This window comes from Rhinopithecus roxellana, chromosome 16 (assembly GCF_007565055.1).
Source record: "Rhinopithecus roxellana isolate Shanxi Qingling chromosome 16, ASM756505v1, whole genome shotgun sequence".
Classification (NCBI taxonomy): domain Eukaryota; kingdom Metazoa; phylum Chordata; class Mammalia; order Primates; family Cercopithecidae; genus Rhinopithecus; species Rhinopithecus roxellana.
In genome coordinates this window covers 56,609,183-56,632,968 of record NC_044564.1, presented here as the reverse complement: position 1 = coordinate 56,632,968, position 23,786 = coordinate 56,609,183, and the positions used below count along the sequence as shown (strand labels likewise).

Below are 23,786 nucleotides of genomic sequence, written 5' to 3'. Positions count from 1 at the left end.
ATAAACACATTGACCAAGGAAGAGAGCAGAAAACCCTGAAACAAAGACACATATGTATAGTCAACTGAGCTTTGACACAGGTGACAAAAACACACTGGGTAAAGACAATCTATTCAATAAATGGTGCTGGGTGAACTGGATTACTACATACAAAAGAAAGAAACTGGAACCATGTCTCTTACTATATATAAAAATAAACTCTCAAGATGGATTAAAGACATAAATGTAAGGCCTGAAACTATAAAAATACTAGATGAAAATCTAGGGAAAACTCCACTGTATATTGGTCTTGGCAAAGAATTCATGACTACAACTTCAAAAGCCCAGGCAACAAAAGCAAAAATAAATAACACTTAACTAAAATAAAAAACATCTGCATAGAAAATAATTAACAGAGTGAACATACAACTTCATAATGGGAGAAAATACTTGGAAACCATGCAACCAACAGGAGACTAACACCCATAACTTATAAGAAATTCAAATAACTCAACAACAACAAAAACAAATAATCTCATTAAAAAGTGAGTGAAGGAAATGAATAGATATTTTTCTAAAGAAGACATATAAATGACTAACAAGCATATGAAAAAATGCTCAACATCACTAATCACCTGAGAAATGCATTTAAAACTACAATGAGATATCATCTTACAAGTCAGAATGGCTATTGTTAATTTTTTAAAAATAACATATTTATAAGGATGTGGAGGAAAGAGAATGCTAATACACTTTTGGTAGGATTGTAAATTAACACAACTTCTGTGGAAAACAGTATGGAGATTTCTCAAAAAATAGCAAATAGAACTACCATTCAATCCAGCAATCCCTCTATTGCATATCTACCCAAAGGAAAATAGATTACTATATCAAAAAATACCTGCACTTGTATGTTTATTGTAGCACTACTTACAATAGCAAAAATATGGAATCTATCTTGGTGTCTTTCAGCAAATGATTGGATAAAGAAAATGTGGCATATATACACAATGGAATACTATTCAGCCATAAAAAGATTGAAATCATGCCTTTTGCAGAAACATGGGTGGAAATGGAGGCTATTATCTTAAGTGAAACAACTAAGAAACTGAAAGTCAAATACTGCATGTTACCATTTATAAGTGGGAGCTGAACAATGGGTACACATGGACATAGAGTATGGAATAATAGACACTGGAGACAAAAAGGTAGGAGGCTGGGGAGGGATGGGGTGAAGCATGAGAAATTACTTGATGGATATAATGCATACTATTCAGGTGATGGTTACACTAAAAACCCTGACTTCACCAGTATGCAATATATCCATGTAACAAAACTGCATATATATCCCTTAAATTTATACCACAAAAAATCTTAATTTTATTGATCTTTTCTATTGTCCTAGCTTTATTTTATTTATTTCTGTTGTAATCTTTCATACTTTTTCTTTCTGCTCACTATGTTCTTTTTCTAGTTTCTTTAGAAGTAAAGTTTCGTTGTTTTTTAGTATCGTTCTTTTTTGACGTAGGCCTATGCCATAAACTTTTCTTTAGAGATGTGTTTGCTACATCCCATAAGTTTTGGTATGTTGTGTTTCTATTTTTAATTGTCACAAGTTAACTTTCTACTTCTCTTTTGATTTCTTGCATGACCTAATGGTTGTTTGGGAAGATGTTGTCTAATTTCCACATATTTGTGAATTTTTCAATTTTCCTCATATTGTTGAGTTCTGGTTACTTGAAATGTAAAGACTAGGTTGCTTATTTGTGATCCATATTCTTCTTATGGTGTTTATTGCTATAAACTTCCCTCTTAAGATTGCTTTAGCTGCATTCCTTAAGTTTGTTAGGTTGTACTCCATAATCATGTGTTTCAGGATATTTTAAAATTTTTCTTTTAATTTCTCCTTTGGTCCATTTTTCTTCAGGAGCATGTTGTTTAATTTCTACATATTTGTGAATCTTCTGAAATTCATCCTATGATTTCTAATTTCATACCAACGTGGTCGGAAAAAATAATTAATATGAATTTAATCTTATTGAATTAGATAACATTTGAGTTTTTGCCTCATATAATCTGTCTCGGAGAATGTTCTGTGTGTGTTGAAAAAAATGCATGTTCTGCTGCTGTTGGATGGTAAGATCTGTATATGTCTGTAGGTCCATTTGGTCTATATTATTCAAGTGTACTGTTTCCTTAGGGATTTTGTGTCTGGGTAATCTATCCATTATTTAAAATGGATTATTAAAGTCACTTATTACTATTGTATTGCTGTCTATTTCTCTCTTAAGGCCTGTTAGTATTTATTTTATATATTTAGTTGCTCTGATGTTGAGTGCATTTATTTTTACAATTGTTATGTCCTCTTGATGAAATGACCCTTTAATCATTATATAATGACTTTTTAATTTTTTAAATTTTTAAATTTTTTATTTCAGTAGGGTTTTGGGGAGCAGGTGGTATTTGGTTACATGAATAAGTTCTTTAGTGGTGATTTCTGAGATTTTGGTGCGCCCATCACCTGAGCAGCGTACACTGTACACATTGTGTAGTCTTATGTCTTACCACCCCGCTTTTTTCCCTGTCTCCAAAGCCCAATGTATCATTCTTATGCCCTTGCGTCCTCATAGCTTAGCTCCCACATAGGAGTGAGAACTATGGCTTGGTTTTCCATTCCTGAGTTACTTCACTTAGAATAATAGTCTCCAATTCTATCCAGGTTGCTGTGAATGCCATTATTTTATTCTTTTTGTGGCTGAGTGATATTCTATGGCACGTGTGTGTGTGTGTGTGTGTGTGTGTGTATCACATTTTCTTTGAGGCATTAGGTCTGGTTCCATATTTTTACATTTGCCATGGTGCTGCTATAAACACGTGTGCAAGTATTTTTTCGTGTAACGACTTCTTTTCCTCTGGGTAGATATTTAGTAGAGGGATTGCTGGATCAAGCGGTAGATCTACTTTAAGTTCTTCAAGGAATCTCACGCTGTACTAGTTTACATTCCCTCCAACAGTGTAAATGTATTACCTTTTCACTGCATCCACGCCAACATCTATTAATTTAAACTTTTTTTTTATTATGGCCATTCTTGCAGAAGTGAGATGGTTTGCATTGTGGTCACTATATGCATTTCCCTGATAATTAGTGATGTTGAGCATTTTTCCATTTGCTTTTTGGCCATTTGGATATCTTCTTTTGAGAATTGTCTATTCATGCCCTTAGCCCACTTTTGATTGGATTGGTTTTGTTTTTTGTTTTCTCTTGTAGATTTGTTTGAGCTCCTTGTAGATTCTGGATATTAGTCCTCTGTATAGATTGTGAAGATTTTCTCCCATTCTGTGAATTGTCTGTTAATTCTGCTGAATATTTCTTTTGCTGTGTAGAAGCTTTTTAGTTTAATTAAGTCCTATTTATTTATTATTGTCTTTGTTGCATTTGCTTTCAGGTTCTTGATTATGAAATCTTTGCCTAAGCCAATGAATAGAAGGGTTTTTCCAATGTTATCTTCTAGAATCTTTATGATTTCAGGTCTTAGATTTAAGTCTTTGATCCATCTTGAGTTGATTTTTGTATAAGGTGAGAGACGAGAATCCAGTTTCGTTCTTCTACATGTGGCTTGCCAATTATCACAGCACCATTTATTGAATAATGTCTTTTCCCCTCTTTATGTTTTTGTTTGCTTTGTTGAAGATCGGTTGCCTGTAAGTATTTGGCTTTAGTTCTGGGTTCTCTATCCAGTTCCATTGATCTATGTGCCTATTTTTAAACCGGTATCATCCTGTTTTTGTGACTATGGCCTTACAGTATATTTTGAAGTCAGATAATGTGATGCCTCTAGATTTGTTCTTTTTGTTTACTTTTGCTTTGGCTATGCAGGCTTTTTTTTGGTTCTATATGAATTTTAGAATTGTATTTTCTAGTTCTGTGAAGAAAGATAGTGGTATTTTGATTGCGATTGCATTAAATTTGTGGATTGCTTTTGGCAGTATGGTCATTTTCACAATACTGATTCTACCCATCTATGAGCATGGGATGTGTTTCCATTTGTTGTGTCATCTACAATTTCTTTCTACAGTGTGTCGTGGTTTTCCTTGTAGAGGTCTTTTGCTTTAAGGATGTTCATTTTGGTGTATTTCAAGGATTTGTTTCAAGATTTAGATCTCCTTTGAGCAGTTCTTGTAGTGCTGGCTTGATAGTGGTCAGTTATCTTAGCATTTGTTTTTCTGGAAAAGACTGTATTTTTCCTTCATTTATGAAGCTTAGTTATGCTGGATACAAAATTCTTGACTGATAATTGTTTTAAGGAGGCTAAAATTTAGGACTCCAATCCCTTTAACTTGTATGGTTTCTACTGAGAAACCTGTTGTTAATCTGATAAGTTTTCCTTTATAGGTTACCTGATGCTTTTGCCTCACAACTCTTAAGATTCTTTCCTTTATCTGGACTTCAGATAACCTGATGACTATGTGCCTAGGCAATGATCTTTTGGAGATGAATTTTTCAGGTGTTCTTCGAACTTCTTGGATTTGGATCTCTACATCTCTATCGAGGCCAGGAAAGTTTTCCTTGATTATTCCCTCAAATATGTTTCCCAAACTTTTAGATTTTTCTTCTTCCTTGGAAACACCAATTATTCTTAAGTTTGGATGTTTAACATACTCCCAAACTTCTTGGAGACTTTATTCATTTTTTTTTTTTTTTTTTTTTTTTTTTTTGAGATGGAGTCTCACTCTGTCGCCCAGGCTGGAGTGCAGTGGCTGGATCTCAGCTCACTGCAAGCTCTGCCTCATGGGTTTATGCCATTCTCCTGCCTCAGCCTCCCGAGTAGCTGGGACTATAGGCACCTGCCACCTCGCCCGGCTAGTTTTTTGTATTTTTTAGTAGAGACGGGGTTTCACCATGTTAGCCAGGATGGTCTCGATCTCCTGACCTCGTGATCTGCCCGTCTCTGCCTCCCAAAGTGCTGGGATTACAGGCTTGAGCCACCGCACCCGGCCTCATTTTTTAAATTCTGTTTTCTTTGTCTTTGACAGATTGGGATCATTCAAAAGCCTTGTCTTCAGGCTCTGAGGTTCTTTCTTCTGCTCATTTGGTTCTGTTGCTGAGACTTTCCAGTGCATTTTTCATTTCTTTAAGTGTGTCTTTGATTTCCGGAAGTTGTGATTATTTATTATTTATGCCCTCTATTTTGCCAAAGAAATTTCCTTTCATATCCTGTATTAAGTTTTTGACTTCTTTAAGTTGGGCTTCACCTTTCTCTGGTGGCTTCCTGATTAGCTTAATACTCGACCTTCTGAATTCTTTTTCTGGCAAGTCAGAGATTTTGTCTTGGGTTGGTTCCATTGCTGGTGAGCTGGGATGATCCTTTGGGGGTTTTAAAGAACCTTGTTTTCCCATATTACCAGAAATGTTTATCTGGTTCCTTCTCATTTGAATAGATTATGTCAGAGGGAAGATCTGAGATTTGAGGGCTGCTGTTCAGATTCTTTTATCCCACATTCTGCTCCGTTGATGTGGTGTTCTCCTCCTTCACCTAGGAATGGGGTTTCTTGAGAGCTGAACTGTGGTGATTGTTTTTGTTCCTCTGGGTCTATAGCCACCCAGTGGAGCTACTGGGCTCTGGGCTGGTACTGGGGAATGTCTGCAAAGAGTCCTGTGATGTGATCCATTTTCAGGTCTTTGCAGCTATGGATACCAGCACCTACTCTGGTAGAGGTAGCAGGGGAATGAAGTGGAATCTGTGTCGGTCCTTGGCTTTGTTTTTGTTTAGCGTGCTGGTTTTGTGTTGGTTGCCTCCAGCCAAGAGGTGGTGCTTTCAAGAGCGCATCAGCTGCAATCCTGTAGGGAGGATGCAAACTTGCCCTAGGGACACCTAGTTAAGTATTCGGGTTTCTCAGGTGGTGGACAGGGCCATAGAGCTCCCAAGAGATTATGACCTTTGTCTTTGGCTACCAGGGTGGATAGAGAAAGACCACCAGATGGGAGCAAGGATGGGTGTGTCTGAGCTTAGTCTCTACTTGGGTGGGGCTTGCTGTGGCTCCTGTAGGAGATGGAGTTATGGTTTCCAGTCCAATGGAGTTGTATTCCCAGGGGAATTGGAATTATGGCTGCCTCTGCTGAGCCATACCTGTCACCAGGGAAGTGGGAGAAAGCTGGCAGTCACAGGTCTCACTTCGCTCCCATGCAGCTCACAGTCCTAAAGGCTGGTCTCACTCCCACTGTGCCACCCCCCACCCCACCTGCACAACAGCACCAAGTCTGTTTCCAGGCAGCCGGTGACCAGGGCTGAGAACTTGACCCAGACCACCAACCTCCCCACTGAGAAAGCAAGCAGACTTACAGTTTTTAGTGTGATCCTGCAGGTGTGATCCAGTTCCTTCAAAGCATCTGTGGATTCTCTTGGCTTTCTGGTATATTCCTGCAGTAGTTTTTGGAGCAAAAGTTTATAATGTGAGTCTCCACACACTATTCTGTCGATCCAAGTGGGAGGTGCAAGCTAGTCCTGCCTCCTTTATGCCATCTTCTGTCTTTACATTTCATGATTTTTTAATTATGACAGTTGTTAACTTAGAGTATGTTTTGTCTGATATAAGTTTAGCCACCTCTGCTCTTTTTTGGTTACCATTTGTATGAAATATCATTTACTATCTCTTCATTTTCAGCCAATGTGTGTCACCAAAGATAAAGGGAGTCTCTTGTAGGCAGCATAGAGTTGGGTCCTAATTTTTATGGGATCTATTTAAACTAAAGAGCTTCTGCACAGCAAAAGAAACTATCATTAGAGTGAACAGGCAACCTAGAGAATGGAGGAAATTTTTGCAATCTATGCATCTGACAAAGTTCTAATATCCAGAATCGACAAGGAACTTAAATAAATTTACAAGAAAAAAACACACAACCCCATCAAAAAGTGGGTGAAGCATATGAACAGATAGTTTTCAAAAGAAGACATTTATGCAGCCAAAAAACATGAAAAAAAGCTCATCAACACTGGGCATCAGAGAAACGCAAATCAAAACCACAATGAGAAAGCATCTCATGCCAGTTAGAATGGCTATCATTAAGGAGTTAGGAAACAACAGATGCTGGAGAGGATGTGGAGAAATAGGAATACTTTTACACTGTTGGTGGGAGTGTACATAAGTTCAACCATTGTGGAAGACAGTGTGGCAATTCCTCAAGGATCTAGAACTAGAAATACCATTTGACCCAGCAATCCCATACTGGGTAAAAGGATTCTAAATCATTCTACTATAAAGACACATGCACATGTATGTTTACTGCAGCACTCTTCACAATAGCAAAGACTTGGAACCAATACAAATACCCATCAATGATATACTAGATAAAGAAAATGTGGCACATATACACCATGGAATACTATGCAGCCATAAAACAGAATGAGTTCATGTCCTTTGCAGGGATATAGATGAAGCTGGAAACCATCATTCTCAGTAAACTAACACAGGAAAAGAAAACCAATCACCACATGTTCTCACTCATAGTGGGAGTTGAACAATGAGAACACCTGGACACAAAGAGGAGAATGTCACACACCGGGGGCTGTTGGGGGCTGGGGGCCTATGGGAGGGATAGCATTAGGAGAAATACCTAATGTAAACGACGGGTTGATGGGTGCAGCAAACCACCATGTCACGTGTATACCTATGTAACAAACCTGCACCTTCTGCACATGTATCACAGAACTTAAAGTATAATTTTAAAAAATTCATTCAGCCACTTTATACCTTTTTATTGAAGAATTTAATGTTTTTACATTAAAAGTAATTATTAATAGGTAAGGACTTACTATTACCAATTTGTTCATTGCTTTCTGAAAGTTTTGCAGTTCTGTTTTTCTGTTCTTCTTCTCCTGCTGTCTTCCTGTGTGATTTGATGAAATTTTTGTAGTTGTATGCTTTGATTCCTTTCTCTTTGTCTCTTGTATTCCTACTACAGGTTTTTTTTTTTTTTTTCCACCATGAAGCTTATATACACCATCTTATAGTTACAGTAATCTATTTTAAGCTGAATACAACTTAACTTCAACTGCATGCAAAAATTCTACACTTCACTTTCTCTTCCCCTGCTACTATTTTATGCTATTAATGCCACAATTTACATTTTTTATATATCTTGTATGCATTAACTATTATTGTAGCTACTATAATTTTTAATAGTCTTGACTTTTAACTTTTATATTAGAGTCTAAAAACTTATGCAATACTATTGTAGTATTAGAGTATTCTGAATTTGACTACATTCTTTCCTTTACATGTTTTCATGTCGTCCATAGAGTACTTTTGTTACAAGTTGTAGAAATTCCTTTAGCATTTTTTGTAAAGCATATCTAGTGTGATGAATTCTCACAGCATTGCTTGTCTGGCACAATCTTTATCCTGCCTTCATTTCTCAAGGACTGGCTTGCCTCATATAGTATCCTTGGTCAACCGTTCTTTCTTTAACCACTTTGAATATATCATCTCACTCTCTCGTCCTACAAGCTTTCTGCCAAGAAATCTGCTAAACTAATGGATGTTCCCTTGTATACGATCAGTTGTTTTTCTCTTGCCACTTTGAATATCCTCTCTTTCTTCTTGACTTTTGAGAATTTTCTTTTTTATGTATCTCATATTTATATTTGATCTATTTTGGGTTCTCTGGACTAAATGGATCTGAATGTTAATGTCTCTTTCCAGATTAGGGAAGTTTTCTGACATCAAATCTCTTAAGTATGTTTTGTGCTCCTTTCTCTTTCTCTGCTCCTTTTAAGACTTTCATAATTTATATTTTGGTTTGTTTGATGGTGTGCCATATGTCTCACAGATTTTCATTACCTTTTTCCTTTCTTTTTACTTTTTGCTCTTCTTATTGTGTAATTTCAAATGACCTATCTTTGAGCTCACTCATTATTTCTTCTGCTTTATTGAGTCTGCTGTTAAAGGTCTCTATGAATTTTTTCACATTAGTCTTGTGTTCTTCAGCAGCAGCATTCTGTTTGGCACTTTTCTATGGTTCCCATATCTTTGCCGAATTTCTCATTTAGTCAATGTATTGTTTTCCTGATTTTGATCAGTTGTCTATCTGTATTCTCTTTTATCTCATTGAGCTTCTTTAAGATGACTGTTTTGAAAAATTTTTCAGGCAGTTCATAGGTAGCCCTTTCTATAAGGTAGGTTACTGGTGGTTTATTTTGTTCCTTTGGTAGTATCATATTTTCCTAATCAGTCATGATCCTTCTGACCTTTAGTTGGTGTGTGTACATTTGAAAAAGTAAGCACTTCCTCCTATCTTTACAGATTGTACTTGGCAGGAAAAACCCTTCATCATTCAGCCCATCCAGAGTTTCTGAGCAGGCCACCAGATGAGGTCCATGGGCATACTTGTAGCAGGAATCTGCATGTGGGCCGACTTGATGCTTAGGGCAGTGAATGGGCAGGCCTAGAACTTGAGTCTGTGGACAGGCCTGAGTAATGAGAACATGGTATCTGCTTGGAGATTGTGTCTGCAGGGTTGGTTCTGTAGCCTGAGTCTATGCTGGTTGACCCAGCACTAGAATCCACTGAGGTTGACCTGGATCTTAGTTTCTCTGGAGCTTGTGTCCATGGGGACCACTCTGGAACCTGGAATGGGCCTGGAACTGAGGAAAGACTGGTGCCTTGGTTGATGGATGCTGGCCTAGATCTGAAATCTGTAGTTGCTGGTCTGCAGCCTGGGGCAAGCCTAACACCTGGGGCCTCAGCAGCACTGGGGCTGTTCTAGAGTCTAGATATAACTGGATTCCAAATCTTTGTGAACTGGCCTGCCAGCTGGAGCTGTAGGGATGGTCATGCTCTGGAGCAGACCTGTAGTTTGAGATTGGAGGGACTGACCAGCAGCCTATGACCTGTAACTAATTTTTTCATGTTGATTTTTGTATTATGCATCTTTGCTGAGTTCATTTATTACACTAACTTTTTTTTGCGTTGAATCTTTAAGATTTTCTACATATAAGATCATGTTTCTGCAACCAAAACATTTTACTTTTCCTTTTTTAATATTTATGTCTTTTATAATTTTCTCAACCTTATTACTCTGTCTAAAACTTCCAAAACTATTGAATAGAAGGGAAAAAAAATGAATATTCTGGTCTCCTTTAATGTACAGGAAAAGATTTCAGCATTTTGCCATTGAGTTTGATGTTGGCTGTGTGTTTTTCATGCTTTTGTCATGTTGAAGAAATTTTATTTGGTTTGTACATTACTGAATTTTTTTATGAAAGGCTGTTGGCTTTGCCATTTTTATTTTATAAATGAAGTCAGTCAGGTAGTTATTTCCCTTAATTTTACAAATGTGGTATCTTACATTGATTTTTTTTCATGTTGAACCTTCATGCTTTCAGGAATAAATTCTACATAACCTGACATATAATAGTCTTAAAAGGCTACTGAATTCAATGTGCTCTTGTTTGAATATTAGTTTTTGCATTGGTATTCATAACAGATATTGATCTGTAGTTTTTTTCTTAATAGTTTTTGTCTGAGGTTGGTATGACATTAATGGTGACTTCATAGAATTTAGTTAGATACTGATCCCATGTCTTCAAAATTGTAGAAGAGTTTGAGAATGTTTCTGTTAATTCTTCTATGAATATTTTGTGAAATCACTCTTGCGAATTTTTATATGCATTACTATAATGTTCAGTTCCTGCATTTCTGTTTGTTTCCTTTCTTTGATTTTTATCTTTGTTGATATACTTGTTTTGTTCATGTATCAGTTTCCTAATTTTAGTTGTTCATCCACATTTCCTTAGGCTTTTTTTTAGTATATATAAGACAGTCGTTTTAAAGATCTTTAGCAGTGAATCTAATGACTAGGCTTCATCAGGGATGGGATTCATCAAATTCCTTTGTACATTTGGGTATGTCATATTTCCAGTGTCTTTGTATAACTTTTGATTATTTATTTATTTATTTATTTTTAATTATACTTTAAGTTCTAGGGTACATGTGCATAACGTGCAGGTTTGTTACATATGTATACTTGTGCCATGTTGGTGTGCTGCACCCATCAACTCGTCAGCACCCATCAATTCGTGATTTATATCAGGTATAACTCCCAATGCAATCCCTCCCCCCTCCCCCCTCCCCATGATAGGCCCCTATGTGTGATGTTCCCCTTCCCGAGTCCAAGTGATCTCATTGTTCAGTTCCCACCTATGGGTGAGAACATGCGGTGTTTGGTTTTCTGTTCTTGTGATAGTTTGCTAAGAATGATGGTTTCCAGCTGCATCCATGTCCCTGCAAAGGACATGAACTCATCCTTTTTTATGGCTGCATAATATTCCATGGTGTATATGTGCCACATTTTCTTAATCCAGTCTGTCACAGATGGACATTTGGGTTGATTCCAAGTCTTTGCTATTGTGAATAGTGCCGCAATAAACATACGTGTGCATGTGTCTTTATAGCAGCATGATTTATAATCCATTGGGTATACACCCAGTAGTGGGATGGCTGGGTCATATGGTACATCTAGTTCCAGATCCTTGAGGAATCGCCATACTGTTTTCCATAATGGTTGAACTAGTTTACAATCCCACCAACAGTGTAAAAGTGTTCCTATTTCTCCACATCCTCTCCAGCACCTGTTGTTTCCTGACTTTTTAATGATTGCCATTCTAACTGGTGTGAGATGGTATCTCATTGTGGTTTTGATTTGCATCTCTCTGATGGCCAGTGATGATGAGCATTTTTTCATGTGTCTGTTGGCTGTATGAATGTCTTCTTTTGAGAAATGTCTGTTCATATCCTTTGCCCACTTTTTGATGGGGTTGTTTGTTTTTTTCTTGTAAATTTGTTTGAGTTCTTTGTAGATTCTGGATATTAGCCCTTTGTCAGATGAGTAGATTGCAAAAATTTTCTCCCATTCTGTAGGTTGCCTGTTCACTCTGATGGTAGTTTCTTTTGCTGTGCAGAAGCTCTTTAGTTTAAGTAGATCCCATTTGTCAATTTTGGCTTTTGCTGCTGTTGCTTTTGGTGTTTTAGACATGAAGTCCTTGCCCATGCCTATGTCCTAAATGGTACTACCTAGGTTTTCTTCTAGGGTTTTTATGGTATTAGGTCTAACATTTAAGTCTCTAATCCATCTTGAATTAATTTTCGTATAAGGAGTAAGGAAAGGATCCAGTTTCAGCTTTCTACTTATGGCTAGCCAATTTTCCCAGCACCATTTATTAAATAGGGAATCCTTTTCCCATTTCTTATTTCTCTCAGGTTTGTCAAAGATCAGATGGTTGTAGATGTGTGGCGTTATTTCTGAGGCCTCTGTTCTGTTCCATTGGTCTATCTCTCTGTTTTGGTAGCAGTGCCATGCTGTTTTGGTTACTGAAGCCTTGTAGTATAGTTTGAAGTCAGGTAGCATGATGCCTCCAGCTTTGTTCTTTTGACTTAGGATTGTCTTGGCAATGCGGGCTCTTTTTTGGTTCCATATGAACTTTAAAGCCGTTTTTTCCAGTTCTGTGAAGAAACTCATTGGTAGCTTGATGGGGATGGCATTGAATCTATAAATAACCTTGGGCAGTATGGCCATTTTCACGATATTGATTCTTCCTATTCATGAGCATGGTATGTTCTTCCATTTGTTTGTGTCCTCTTTTATTTCACTGAGCAGTGGTTTGTAGTTCTCCTTGAAGAGGTCCTTTACATCCCTTGTAAGTTGGATTCCTAGGTATTTGATTCTATTTGAAGCAATTGTGAATGGAAGTTCATTCATGATTTGGCTCTCTGTTTGTCTGTTACTGGTGTATAAGAATGCTTGTGATTTTTGCACCTTGATTTTGTATCCTGAGACTTTGCTGAAGTTGCTCATCAGCTTAAGGAGATTTTGGGCTGAGACGATGGGGTTTTCTAAATATACAATCATGTCATCTGCAAAGAGGGACAATTTGACGTCTTCTTTTCCTAACTGAATACCCTTTGTTTCTTTCTCTTGCCTGATTGCCCTAGCCAGAACGTCCAAGACTATGTTGAATAGGAGTGGTGAGAGAGGGCATCCCTGTCTTGTGCGAGTTTTCTTTTTTTTTTTTTTTTTTTTTTTTGAGACGGAGTCTCGCTCTGTCGCCCAGGCTGGAGTGCAGTGGCTGGATCTCAGCTCACTGCAAGCTCCGCCTCCCGGGTCCACGCCATTCTCCTGCCTCAGCCTCCCGAGTAGCTGGGACTACAGGCGCCCGCCATCTCGCCCAGCTAATTTTTTGTATTTTTTAAGTGGAGGCGGGGTTTCACTGTGTTAGCCAGGATGGTCTCGACCTCCTGACCTTGTGATCCGCCCGCCTCGGCCTCCCAAAGTGCTGGGATTACAGGCTTGAGCCACCGCGCCCGGCCTTGTGCGAGTTTTCAAAGGGAATTTTTCCAGTTTTTGCCCATTCAGTATGATATTAGCTGTGGGTTTGTCATAAATAGCTCTTATTATTTTGAGGTACGTTCCATCAATACCAAATTTATTGAGCGTTTTTAGCATGAAGGGCTGTTGAATTTTGTCAAAAGCCTTTTCTGCATCTATTGAGATAATCATGTGGTTCTTGTCTTTGGTTCTGTTTATATGCTGGATTACGTTTATTGATTTGCGAATGTTGAACCAGCCTTGCATCCCAGGGATGAAGCCCACTTGATCATGGTGGATAAGCTTTTTGATGTGCTGCTTGATTTAGTTTGCCAGTATTTTATTGAGGACTCTTGCATCGATGTTCATCAGGGATACTGGTCTAAAATTTTCTTTTATTGTTGTGTCTCTGCCAGGCTTTGGTATCAGGATGATGTTGGCCTCATAAAATGAGTTAGGGAGGATTCCCTCTTTTTCAATTGATTGGAATAGTTTCAGAAGGAATGGCACCAGCTCCTCTTTTTACCTCTGGTAGAATTCAGCTGTGAATCCATCTGGTCCTGGACTTTTTTTGGTGGGTAGGCTATTAATTATTGCCTCAATTTCAGAGCCTGCTATTGATCTATTCAGGGATTCAACTTCTTCCTGGTTTAGTCTTGGAAGAGTGTAAGTGTCCAGGAAATTATCCATTTCTTCTAGATTTTCTAGTTGATTTGTGTAGAGGTGTTTATAGTAGTCTCTGATGGTAGTTTGTATTTCTGTGGGGTCGGTGGTGATATCCCCTTTATCATTTTTTATTGCGTCTATTTGATTCTTCTCTCTTTTCTTCTTTATTAGTGTTGCTAGCGGTCTGTCAATTTTGTTGATTTTTTCAAAAAACCAACTCCTGGATTCATTGATTTTTTGGAGGGTTTTTTGTGTCTCTATCTCCTTCAGTTCTGCTCTGATCTTAGTTATTTCTTGCCTTCTGCTAGCTTTTGAATGTGTTTGCTCTTGCTTCTCCAGTTCTTTTAATTGCAATGTTAGAGTGTCAATTTTAGATCTTTACAGCTTTCTCTTGTGGGCATTTAGTGCTATAAATTTCCCTCTACACACTGCTTTAAATGTGTCCCAGAGATTCTGGTATGTTGTATCTTTGTTCTCAATGGTTTCAAAGAACATCTTTATTTCTGCCTTCATTTCGTTATGTACCCAGTAATCATCCAGGAACAGGTTGTTCAGTTTCCATGTAGTTGAGCGGTTTTGATTGAGTTTCTTAGTGCTGAGTTCTAGTTTGATTGCACTGTGGTCTGAGAGACAGTTTGTTATAATTTCTGTTCTTGTACATTTGCTGAGGAGTGCTTTACTTCCAATTATGTGGTCAATTTTGGAATAAGTGCGATGTGGTGCTGAGAAGAATGTATATTCTGTTGATTTGGGGTGGAGAGTTCTATAGATGTCTATTAGGTCCGCTTGGTGCAGAGATGAGTTCAATTCCTGGATATCCTTGTTAACTTTCTGTCTCGTTGATCTGTCTAATGTTGACAGTGGAGTGTTGAAGTCTCCCATTATTATTGTATGGGAGTCTAAGTCTCTTTGTAAGTCTCTAAGGACTTGCTTTATGAATTTGGGTGCTCCTGTATTGGGTGCATATATATTTAGGGTAGTTAGCTCTTCCTGTTGAATTGATCCCTTTACCATTATGTAATGGCCTTCTTTATCTCTTTTGATCTTTGATGGTTTAAAGTCTATTTTATCAGAGACTAGGATTGCAACCCCTGCTTTTTTTTGTTCTCCATTTGCTTGGTAGATCTTCCTCCATCCCTTTATTTTGAGCCTATGTATGTCTCTGCATGTGAGATGGGTCTCCTGAATACAGCAGACTGATGGGTCTTGACTCTTTATCCAGTTTGCCAGTCTGTGTCTTTTAATTGGAGCATTTAGTCCACTAACATTTAAGGTTAATATTGTTATGTGTGAACTTGATCCTGCCATTATGATATTAACTGGTTTTTTTGCTCGTTAGTTGATGCAGTTTCTTCTTAGCCTCGATGGTCTTTACATTTTGGCATGTTTTTGCAATGGCTGTTACCGGTTGTTCCTTTCCATGTTTAGGGCTTCCTTCAGGGTCTCTTATAAGGCAGGCCTGGTGGTGACAAAATCTCTAAGCATTTGCTTATCTGTAAAGGATTTTATTTCTCCTTCACTTATGAAACTTAGTTTGGCTGGATATGAAATTCTGGGTTTAAAATTCTTTTCTTTAAGAACGTTGAATATTGGCCCCCACTCTCTTCTGGCTTGTAGAGTTTCTGCCGAGAGGTCTGCTGTTAGTCTGATGGGCTTCCCTTTGTGGGTAACCCCATCTTTCTCTCTGGCTGCTCTTAAGATTTTTTCCTTCATTTCAACTTTGGTGAATCTGGCAATTATGTGCCTTAGAGTTGCTCTTCTCGAGGAGTATCTTTGTGGTGTTCTCTGTATTTCCTGAATTTGAATGTTGGCCTGCCCTACTAGGTTGGGGGACTTCTCCTGGATGATGTCCTGAAGAGTGTTTTCCAACTTGGTTCCATTTTCCCCCTCACTTTCAGGCACCCCAATCAGACGTAGATTTGGTCTTTTTACATAATCCCATACTTCTTGCAGGCTTTGTTCATTTCTTTTTCTTCTTTCTTCTTTTGGTTTCTCTTCTCGCTTCATTTCATTCATTTGATCCTCAATCGCTGATACTCTTTCTTCCAGTTGATCGAGTCGGTTACTGAAGCTTGTGCATTTGTCCCGTTTTTCTCGTGTCATGGTTTTCATCTCTGTCATTTCATTTATGACCTTCTCTGCATTAAGTATTCTAGCTATCAATTCTTCCACTCTTTTTTCAGGATTTTTAGTTTCTTTGCACTAGGTACGTAATTCCTCCTTTAGCTCTGAGAAGTTTGATGGACTGAAGGCTTCTTCTCTCATCTCGTCAAAGTCATTCTCTGACCAGCTTTGATCCGTTGCTGGCGATGGGCTGCGCTCCTTTGCAGGGGGAGATGCGCTCTTATTTTTTGAATTTCGAGCTTTTCTGCCCTGCTTCTTCCCCATCTTTGTGGTTTTATCTGCCTCTGGTCTTTGATGATGGTGATGTACTGATGGGGTTTTGGTATAGGTGTTCTTCCTGTTTGATAGTTTTCCTTCTAATAGTCAGGACCCTCAGTTATAGGTCTGTTGGAGATTGCTTGAGGTCCACTCCAGACCCTGTTTGCCTGGGTATCAGCAGCAGAGGTTGCAGAAGATAGAATATTGCTGAACAGCGAGTGTACCTGTCTGATTCTTACTTTGGAAGCTTCCTCTCAGGGGTGTACTCCACCCTGTGAGGTGAGGGGTGTCAGACTGCCCCTAGTGGGGATGTCTCCCAGTTAGGCTACTCAGGGGTCAGGGACCCACTTGAGCAGTCTGTCCGTTCTCAGATCTCAACCTCCGTGTTGGGAGATCCACTGCTCTCTTCAAAGAGACAGAGTCGTTCGGGTCTGCACAGGCCTCTGCTGCTTCCCCTGTTGTTTTTTAGCTGTGCCCTGTCCCCAGAGGTGGAGTCTACAGAGACAGGCAGGTTTCCTTGAGCTGCTGTGAGCTCCACCCAGTTCAAGCTTCCCAGCGGCTTTGTTTACCTATTTAAGCCTCAGCAATGGCGGGCGCCCCCCCCCCCCCCCCAGCCTCACTGCTGCCTTGCAGTTAGATCGCAGACTGCTGTGCTAGCAATGAGGGAGGCTCCGTGGGCGTGGGACCCTCCCGGCCAGGTGTGGGTATAATCTCCTGGTGTGCCCGTTTGCTTAAAGCGCAGTATTGGGGTGGGAATTACCTGATTTCCAGGTGTTGTGTGTCTCAGTTCGCCTGGCTAGGAAAAGGGATTCCCTTCCCCCTTGCGCTTCCCAGGTGAGGCAATGCCTCGCCCTGCTTCAGCTCTCGCTGGTTGGGCTGCAGCAGCTGACCAGCACCGATTGTCCGGCACTCCCCACTGAGATGACCCCAGTACCTCAGTTGAAACTGCAGAAATCACCGATCTTCTGTGTCGCTCGCACCGGGAGTTGGAGACTGGAGCTGTTCCTATTCGTCCATCTTGCTCCCCCATTGATTTTTTATTAAAATTGGTACATTTAAATAAACAGCCACCTATCCTAGTCTTTGTAGATTGATTTGCTGTGGAGCTTACTTATACATACCCTAGTGACCATGCCAAGTGAAGATTTAAAACCTTCTGAGATCTTGTCTGAACATGTGTGTTCTTGAAATTTGCCCAGATTTTTGTGTGTATTAATAATTGGCTCATTTTAACAGAGGACTAGTGTTCTATGATATGAGTATACCAGACTTTGTTAAATCTTCATATATGAAGAGCATTGGGGTGTTTCCAGTGTTTCTTTACTATAAAGCAACATTCATAGTTATGTTATAGACATAATGATGGACATTTCATAATGCCCAGGTGTTAACAAAAAATCCAACATCATTATGGACATTCATATAAATAATTTTGTGTGATCATTTGGTAAAGGTCTAGGAGTGAAAGTTTTGAATTATAAGGTATTTTCATATTTAGTTGTTTTTTTTTTTTAAAAAAACTGTCAAATGGTTTTCCATTTTCACTGTACCATTTTATATTTACTAGAAGAAATATTTGTGTTCTGTGTCCTCTGAGGAATGGTTTATTTCTAAATAACTTGTAGAGGGAGAATGGAGAGGTAAATTGCTGTGTTCCCTCGGGTATCTTTTGTTCAACTAGGACCCATAAAAGACATACTGTGGTCATAACCAACATTTGTCATGGTTTGAATGTGTCCCACAATTTCATGTGTTGGAAGCTTACTCTCCATTTTGGCAGAATTAAAGTTGGAGCCTTTAAGTGGTTATTGGATCGTGAGAGGTCTGCTCTCATGAGGGGATTAACCCTTTCATGAATTAAAGGATTGGTGGATTATCAGAGGAGTGAAATGGTAGCTTATATAAAAAGAGGAAGAGAGACCTAAGCAAGTATGTTAGCATGCTCTGGACTCTTGCTGTGTGATACTCTGCAACACATCAAGACCCAGTAGAGAGTTCCCACCAGAAAGAAGGTACTCATGAGATGCCAGGACATGCTCTGGCACTTCCTATATGCCTTAATTGTAAGAAATAAATTTATTTTCTTTATAAATTATCCAATTTCAGGTGTTCTGTTATTAGCAACAGAAAATGGACTAAGATCATAACCCATCAGAATATGCTTATTAAAAATCATTGTTGCAGATATAAGCAGTTAAGATGAAGTCATCATAGCCTGTGTGGACCCTTAAATTAAAATGTCTAGTGTACTCATAAGAGAACAATGTGTACATATGAAGGGAGAGCATACTATGTGTGGACAGCGCGGAGGCTGAAGATTGGCACCTGCAAGCCAAGGAATGCCAAAGATTTGACAGCAAACCACCAGAAGCCAGTGAGGATTATATTCTACAGGTTATGGAAAAAGTGCGTCATCTTTCTATGTCTGACCTCCAGAACTGGGAGAAAATGTGTTTCAATTGCCTTAAGCCACTAGTTTGTGTACTTGCTTAAAGCAGCTGAAGGACTTCATACATCCTTGGAACCACTCTAGGTGCCTGTACTGCTGTCACTTTAGGGTGTCATGCAGGCTTATAAACAGTGGGACAAAGAATGAGACATATTTCCACCTTCCAAAAATCCTCCTGGAAGCAGTATTTGAGTATTTCCTGATTAAGAGATTTAAATGATAGACACCAGATAAAATTATGGATCTTTCTCTATTATCCTCTTTTCATACCTGTATTTTTACTAAAAGAATAGAATTTTGTGTAGAATGCACGTGCAAGAGAAGGTTCAGAGTCCGTCAAGTAACCAGGTAGAAGCTCCATGAAAGCATAATTGTTATTTTTTTCTCTCCTGAATCCTAAAGTCCTAGAACAATGATAGGCACTTAGAATAAACTCAATCATTGATTATGAATAATGTAGAGACCCAAAATATGGATATTTTATTGATCGTCACTAGTGTCAAGAAATACACCTTATGTGCTCCTCCCCTTTGTTCTCAAAGAACAATCTAGAGGAGCCTAGGCAAACCAGGTGGTACAGTTCAGACTGTACAGTATAATCTATGAGTTCTGCCCTGTGACTTCCATGATCCCTCTTCATCTTCAACAGAGTAGTGGTAGGAAAAAGTTCTTTATGAGAGACATATCAAGATCATGAGCAGTTCTTCCTTACTCCAAGATGCAGCCTAAACCCCATAGCTGCATTGTGTGGAATCATTTGAGACCCTCTCTCCTGTCTCCATTCCAACCAGATCTTGACAATTCGTTTTCTCCACACCACCTCCTGCCCTACCAACTCTGGCTGTTTCCACACATGCTGTGCTTCTAGGCCTTTGTGCTTTTACCTGGGCTTCTCCCTGTCTCCTTTTTGCACTCTCTTCTGCTTAGATGTCTTTCAAGATGCAGATCAGCCATCAGTTTCCTTAGGGAAATTTTGCTCTCTCCTCTTACCCACACTGTTCCCTGTATATTCATTCCTTCCCACGTTGGCATTAAACACAACCCTGATTCCTGTGGATCATTATAGCCTCTGTGATCATTACAGTCTCTATGATCATTACAGTCTCTACAGGTATCATTGCACTTATTATCCTTTACTTGTCCATGTCCCACACTAGATTCAGATCACTTTGTGGGCAGGCACAGAGGGCTACTCAAATCATGTTACTTGAAGTAAGTTAATAGGACCTGATAATGAGGTAGTAGCAGCTTCAGTTAGCCTGCAAACAAACAAATACAACTAGTAGGACCTGACTGACAGAGCTTAAAATGTATGCTTTGATTTAGGATTTAGAGACACACAGGGAGGAGGTATGTGTAGCCAGAGGAAGGCCAGTATTCATGCCGATTCACCACTTTGATGAGGGGACATGGAGTAATGCCAGGGACAAAAGAGGACTTTATAGAATGATTGAAGGTCTAAAGGCAGTGTGCTGAGAGGCAGGTGAAGGATATGCATTGGGCAAAGTTCTAGAGAGGTGTCTGGGATTACCCTGGGGTGAGCATGCCTAATTCCTCTCCCACCAGTTCATTCCTTCACTGCTTTCCCTCCATGCTGTGTGCTGATGTTAGAGATGGCTAGATCCTTTATCTCTTACATTTCTTCTAGTGTGAAAAGAGGAAAACTAAAGAGACCTGAGTGAGTGTGTGTGAATGTATGTGCTTGTGTGTGTAAAACTTTAAAAAATTATTTCCAGTAAGTTTTTAATTCACATATTATAGTTGTACACATTTTTGTAGTACATGTGATAGTTTGATACATGTATATAAGGTTTAATGATAAAATCAGGGTAATTGGGATATCCATCCAAACTAACATTCATCTTTTTTGTGTTGGAATCACTACAGTTCTCTTCTAGCTATTTTGGAATATACAGTGAGTTAATGTTAAGTATAATTTCCCCATTGTACTATCAACTACTAGAACTTATTCCATCTATCTAACTTACTCTCTTTGGAGAGAATATATTAGTACAGAGCAAGTGAAATATGTGAATACCAATAATGATTCTCATGTTCTAATAAACAGCAATCATTTAACTGGGCATCAGGGTGAATTTGTCATTGAGAATACATATGAGAATGGATGAGATGTCCAGTCCATGATTACTTTACTATGTACATAATTTAACTGAAGTTCCATCATCACAAATCACTTCACAACAGAATGGATCAAATCTGTGATGTCCATTTCTCTTTTTTCGGGAAAGTATTATTTTCTTCAATGATGGCTGCCCATCAGACAGTGGATTCTTCAGCTCCGGTGACAAGTTAGGAATGAATTCTGATGTTGTACCTAAGGTTTTTCCATCTTTGTTGTTGGAGGTTGACACCGTTTCTGTGAAGTAAAAGAGAGGAATGAAAGGTGAGGAAAAACATTCATGTGAAAGCGGGTCAAAAAAATTATACAATTTGCCTAGACTACAATGTACCCATTGCCTCAATGTAATTAAACACCAAAGAGAATCAGCAAGTATCCTAACATTTCAACAACTTAACTTACTTAGAGTAGGGCACTTTAAGATACTACAATATTAAGGATATGCTAATTCCCCATCCTGTCCCCTCTATGCACTCCTCCAATGACCCTCTAAATGCCTATACCATACCACTTTTGACTTTCCCTGACACTGTTTTGATTGATAACTTCAATGCATTATGTACTCACAAGTTATTCTAATAGAAAGATGCAGACATTTAAATCTAATCCACATAAATCTATACACATACATCACTGGATCTTAGCTAAAAAGCTGAGAAGCAGCATACATCTATATGTATCTACACCAAATGTTAACATTTGTTATCCATGAATACTTTCCATTTTTCTTGTTAAATTTATCTATATTTTTCAAAGTATTTAAATGAGAAATTTCACTTATTTACTGAGAAAAAAGTGAAATTTAAATAGAAATTACAGTACAGCGTGCTCTTCCTTAGTTTGCATTAAAAAATGTTTTGACTTCGTGGTATTCTTCCCTTATTTTATAGTAAAATGAAACAAGCTGTGACTAATAATGTAAAAAAAGGAAATAACTTTGAAATAATTATATAAATCACACAAAATCCAAGTGCGTTCACTGTGCACGATAACTTTAAACAGTCATTTAATGATTTAATAAAGTGTATGCGTATGGGTTACAAGAAGCAGTTCTGGAGTCACACATTGCTGGTTCAAAACCTATGTCATTTTTATTAAATGTAAAACAATGTTTAGTAATTTAACTTAGCTTTTCAGACCTTAACACGACCTATTAGACAGAATAGAGTAGCCTCTATCTGTTTTGGAAACTGCCCTTGCTAGTTTTAACTTAGCTTGCAATTTATCTTTATGAATACCTTGTGACTTGGTAAAGTTTTAAAACTACCCTGGTATTGAACTGTCCTCAGTTCTGAAATCTTGCTTTTAAAGAAAATGCTTTGCAGTGTCAAATGTTGAAAGCACTAATCAAATCAGCTATGATGGTCTGAACGGTGAACTTTCCTTGTCTCTGGTCCCCTTCAATTTCCCCTCTAGTCATCCAGGCAACTTTTTTTCTCGTCATCTCATTTTTCTCAACACACTACAAGAGTAGATTCAAAGAAATGGGAGGAAAGGTGCTCTGTTGGGGTGCATTAAAAAAACTTTTTTGTAAGAGGACGTTTTTGGTGACATAGACCATTGCCCAGCTTAATGACAAAGGAGGAGAGTCATTAAATCTAAGGCCCCTTTATCTCACATTCCAGGAACCTAACAGAGGTCTCAGTGTGCTGCCCTCAGGCCCATAGGTGCATAAACAGAAATGATAATCAGCTCACCACCTCACTGTTTGTCCCCTTTCTTCTTAATTGGAGATGCCTGGCCCACATATCCCATTGCAAGCACAACTGTTTTCTCACCTGCCCAGCTTTCCTGGGGGTCTGGGAGTACACCTCACCTCCTGCTGGTGTTTGAGAATAGTCACTTTCTCTGAGGCTTCCCTGTTTTCTCCACCCTGTGTCTCTGGCTGCCAGGTGGGGAGGGCACCAATAGCCTCCAAGGTGAGGCTGTTCTTCTGTTTTTCCTGCAGCTTCCCCTCTACCCCAAACTTCCTGTGAGATTTCTGGTGAGACCCTTTTAATAAAAGCACATTACAATGAAAAACCATAAACATTTAGGCACTAGCCGTGGTAGAGTCTGAGTTGACTTACAGGCAGTCGATGAGATCTGGAGCCTGTTTTTTCAGGCCTCATTCTGATTGTTTGGCAGTCCAGGGTTCTTACCTGTGAGTGGTCCAGATTCCAGCAGCCACCCTCCTGGGGTGGTGGTGAATGTCTTTTCAGGCATGGGGCAATATGACAGCATCCTTTTTCCAAATCGGGGATCACATCCCCTCAGCTCTGCTGCTAGGCTTTCTCTAAGGAGTTGGCTTAGCAGCAGCCAGATTGCTGGCAGATAGGACCAGAACAGGCTGGGCATCCTGGACCTGCTCTCTCCTGTTCTGGGTATTCTCAGTCTTTCTTTAGAGACTTGCTGCTGTAGCCTACCAGACTGTGCTAGTGTGTCTCTTCTGGGCTCCAGACTGCTTTCTGCATGCTTTCACCAGGCATTTATTTCCTTAGGGCTATTATTCAGCTCTTGCGTCAATGGTGTCAGTTCCACCCCTTTCCCACCCACCTACAAGGAACTTTTTCCCTCAGACCTTATTTAGTTTCCCTACTCGCCCTACCCACATTCCTATATCCCTCTTTGCTCCCAATGTGCTGCTGCACTTTACTTGTTTTGAATGTGGTTTTTCTACTTCTTTTTCTTAACTTTCCTCCTATATTACTATTTTTAGGCTTACTAAAATAATGGTAATTTTTAATGTCCTTTGCTTAGATGAAATAAAAATAGAACTGACCTGTAAGCTCATTGGCTAGAGATTATCTTAGTTAACATTTGGCATATAA

At 38.9% G+C, this 23,786-nt stretch overlaps 1 protein-coding gene across 1 annotated transcript; it reads right to left on the bottom strand.

Annotated features, from left to right (window-relative positions):
- Positions 1-20,883: 20,883 nt before the first annotated feature.
- Positions 20,884-23,429, bottom strand: INSL4 (insulin like 4). The gene is made up of 2 exons (XM_010365080.1): positions 23,118-23,429; positions 20,884-21,213 (listed from the first exon to the last, which is right to left on the bottom strand). Exons 1-2 carry the CDS (start codon positions 23,311-23,313, stop codon positions 20,990-20,992), a joined length of 420 nt encoding a protein of 139 aa, XP_010363382.1. The 5' UTR covers positions 23,314-23,429; the 3' UTR covers positions 20,884-20,989.
- Between the last annotated feature and the right edge of the window lie 357 nt (positions 23,430-23,786).

Excerpts from the sequence above, each read along its gene's own strand:
- INSL4 (XM_010365080.1), bottom strand. The coding sequence starts at position 23,313 with ATGCCCAGCCTGTTCTGGTCCTATCTGCCAGCAATCTGGCTGCTGCTA. Across the intron at positions 21,214-23,117 it reads GGAATCTGGACCACTCACAG|AAACGGTGTCAACCTCCAAC; the intron begins GTAAGAACCCTG and ends TTTACTTCACAG.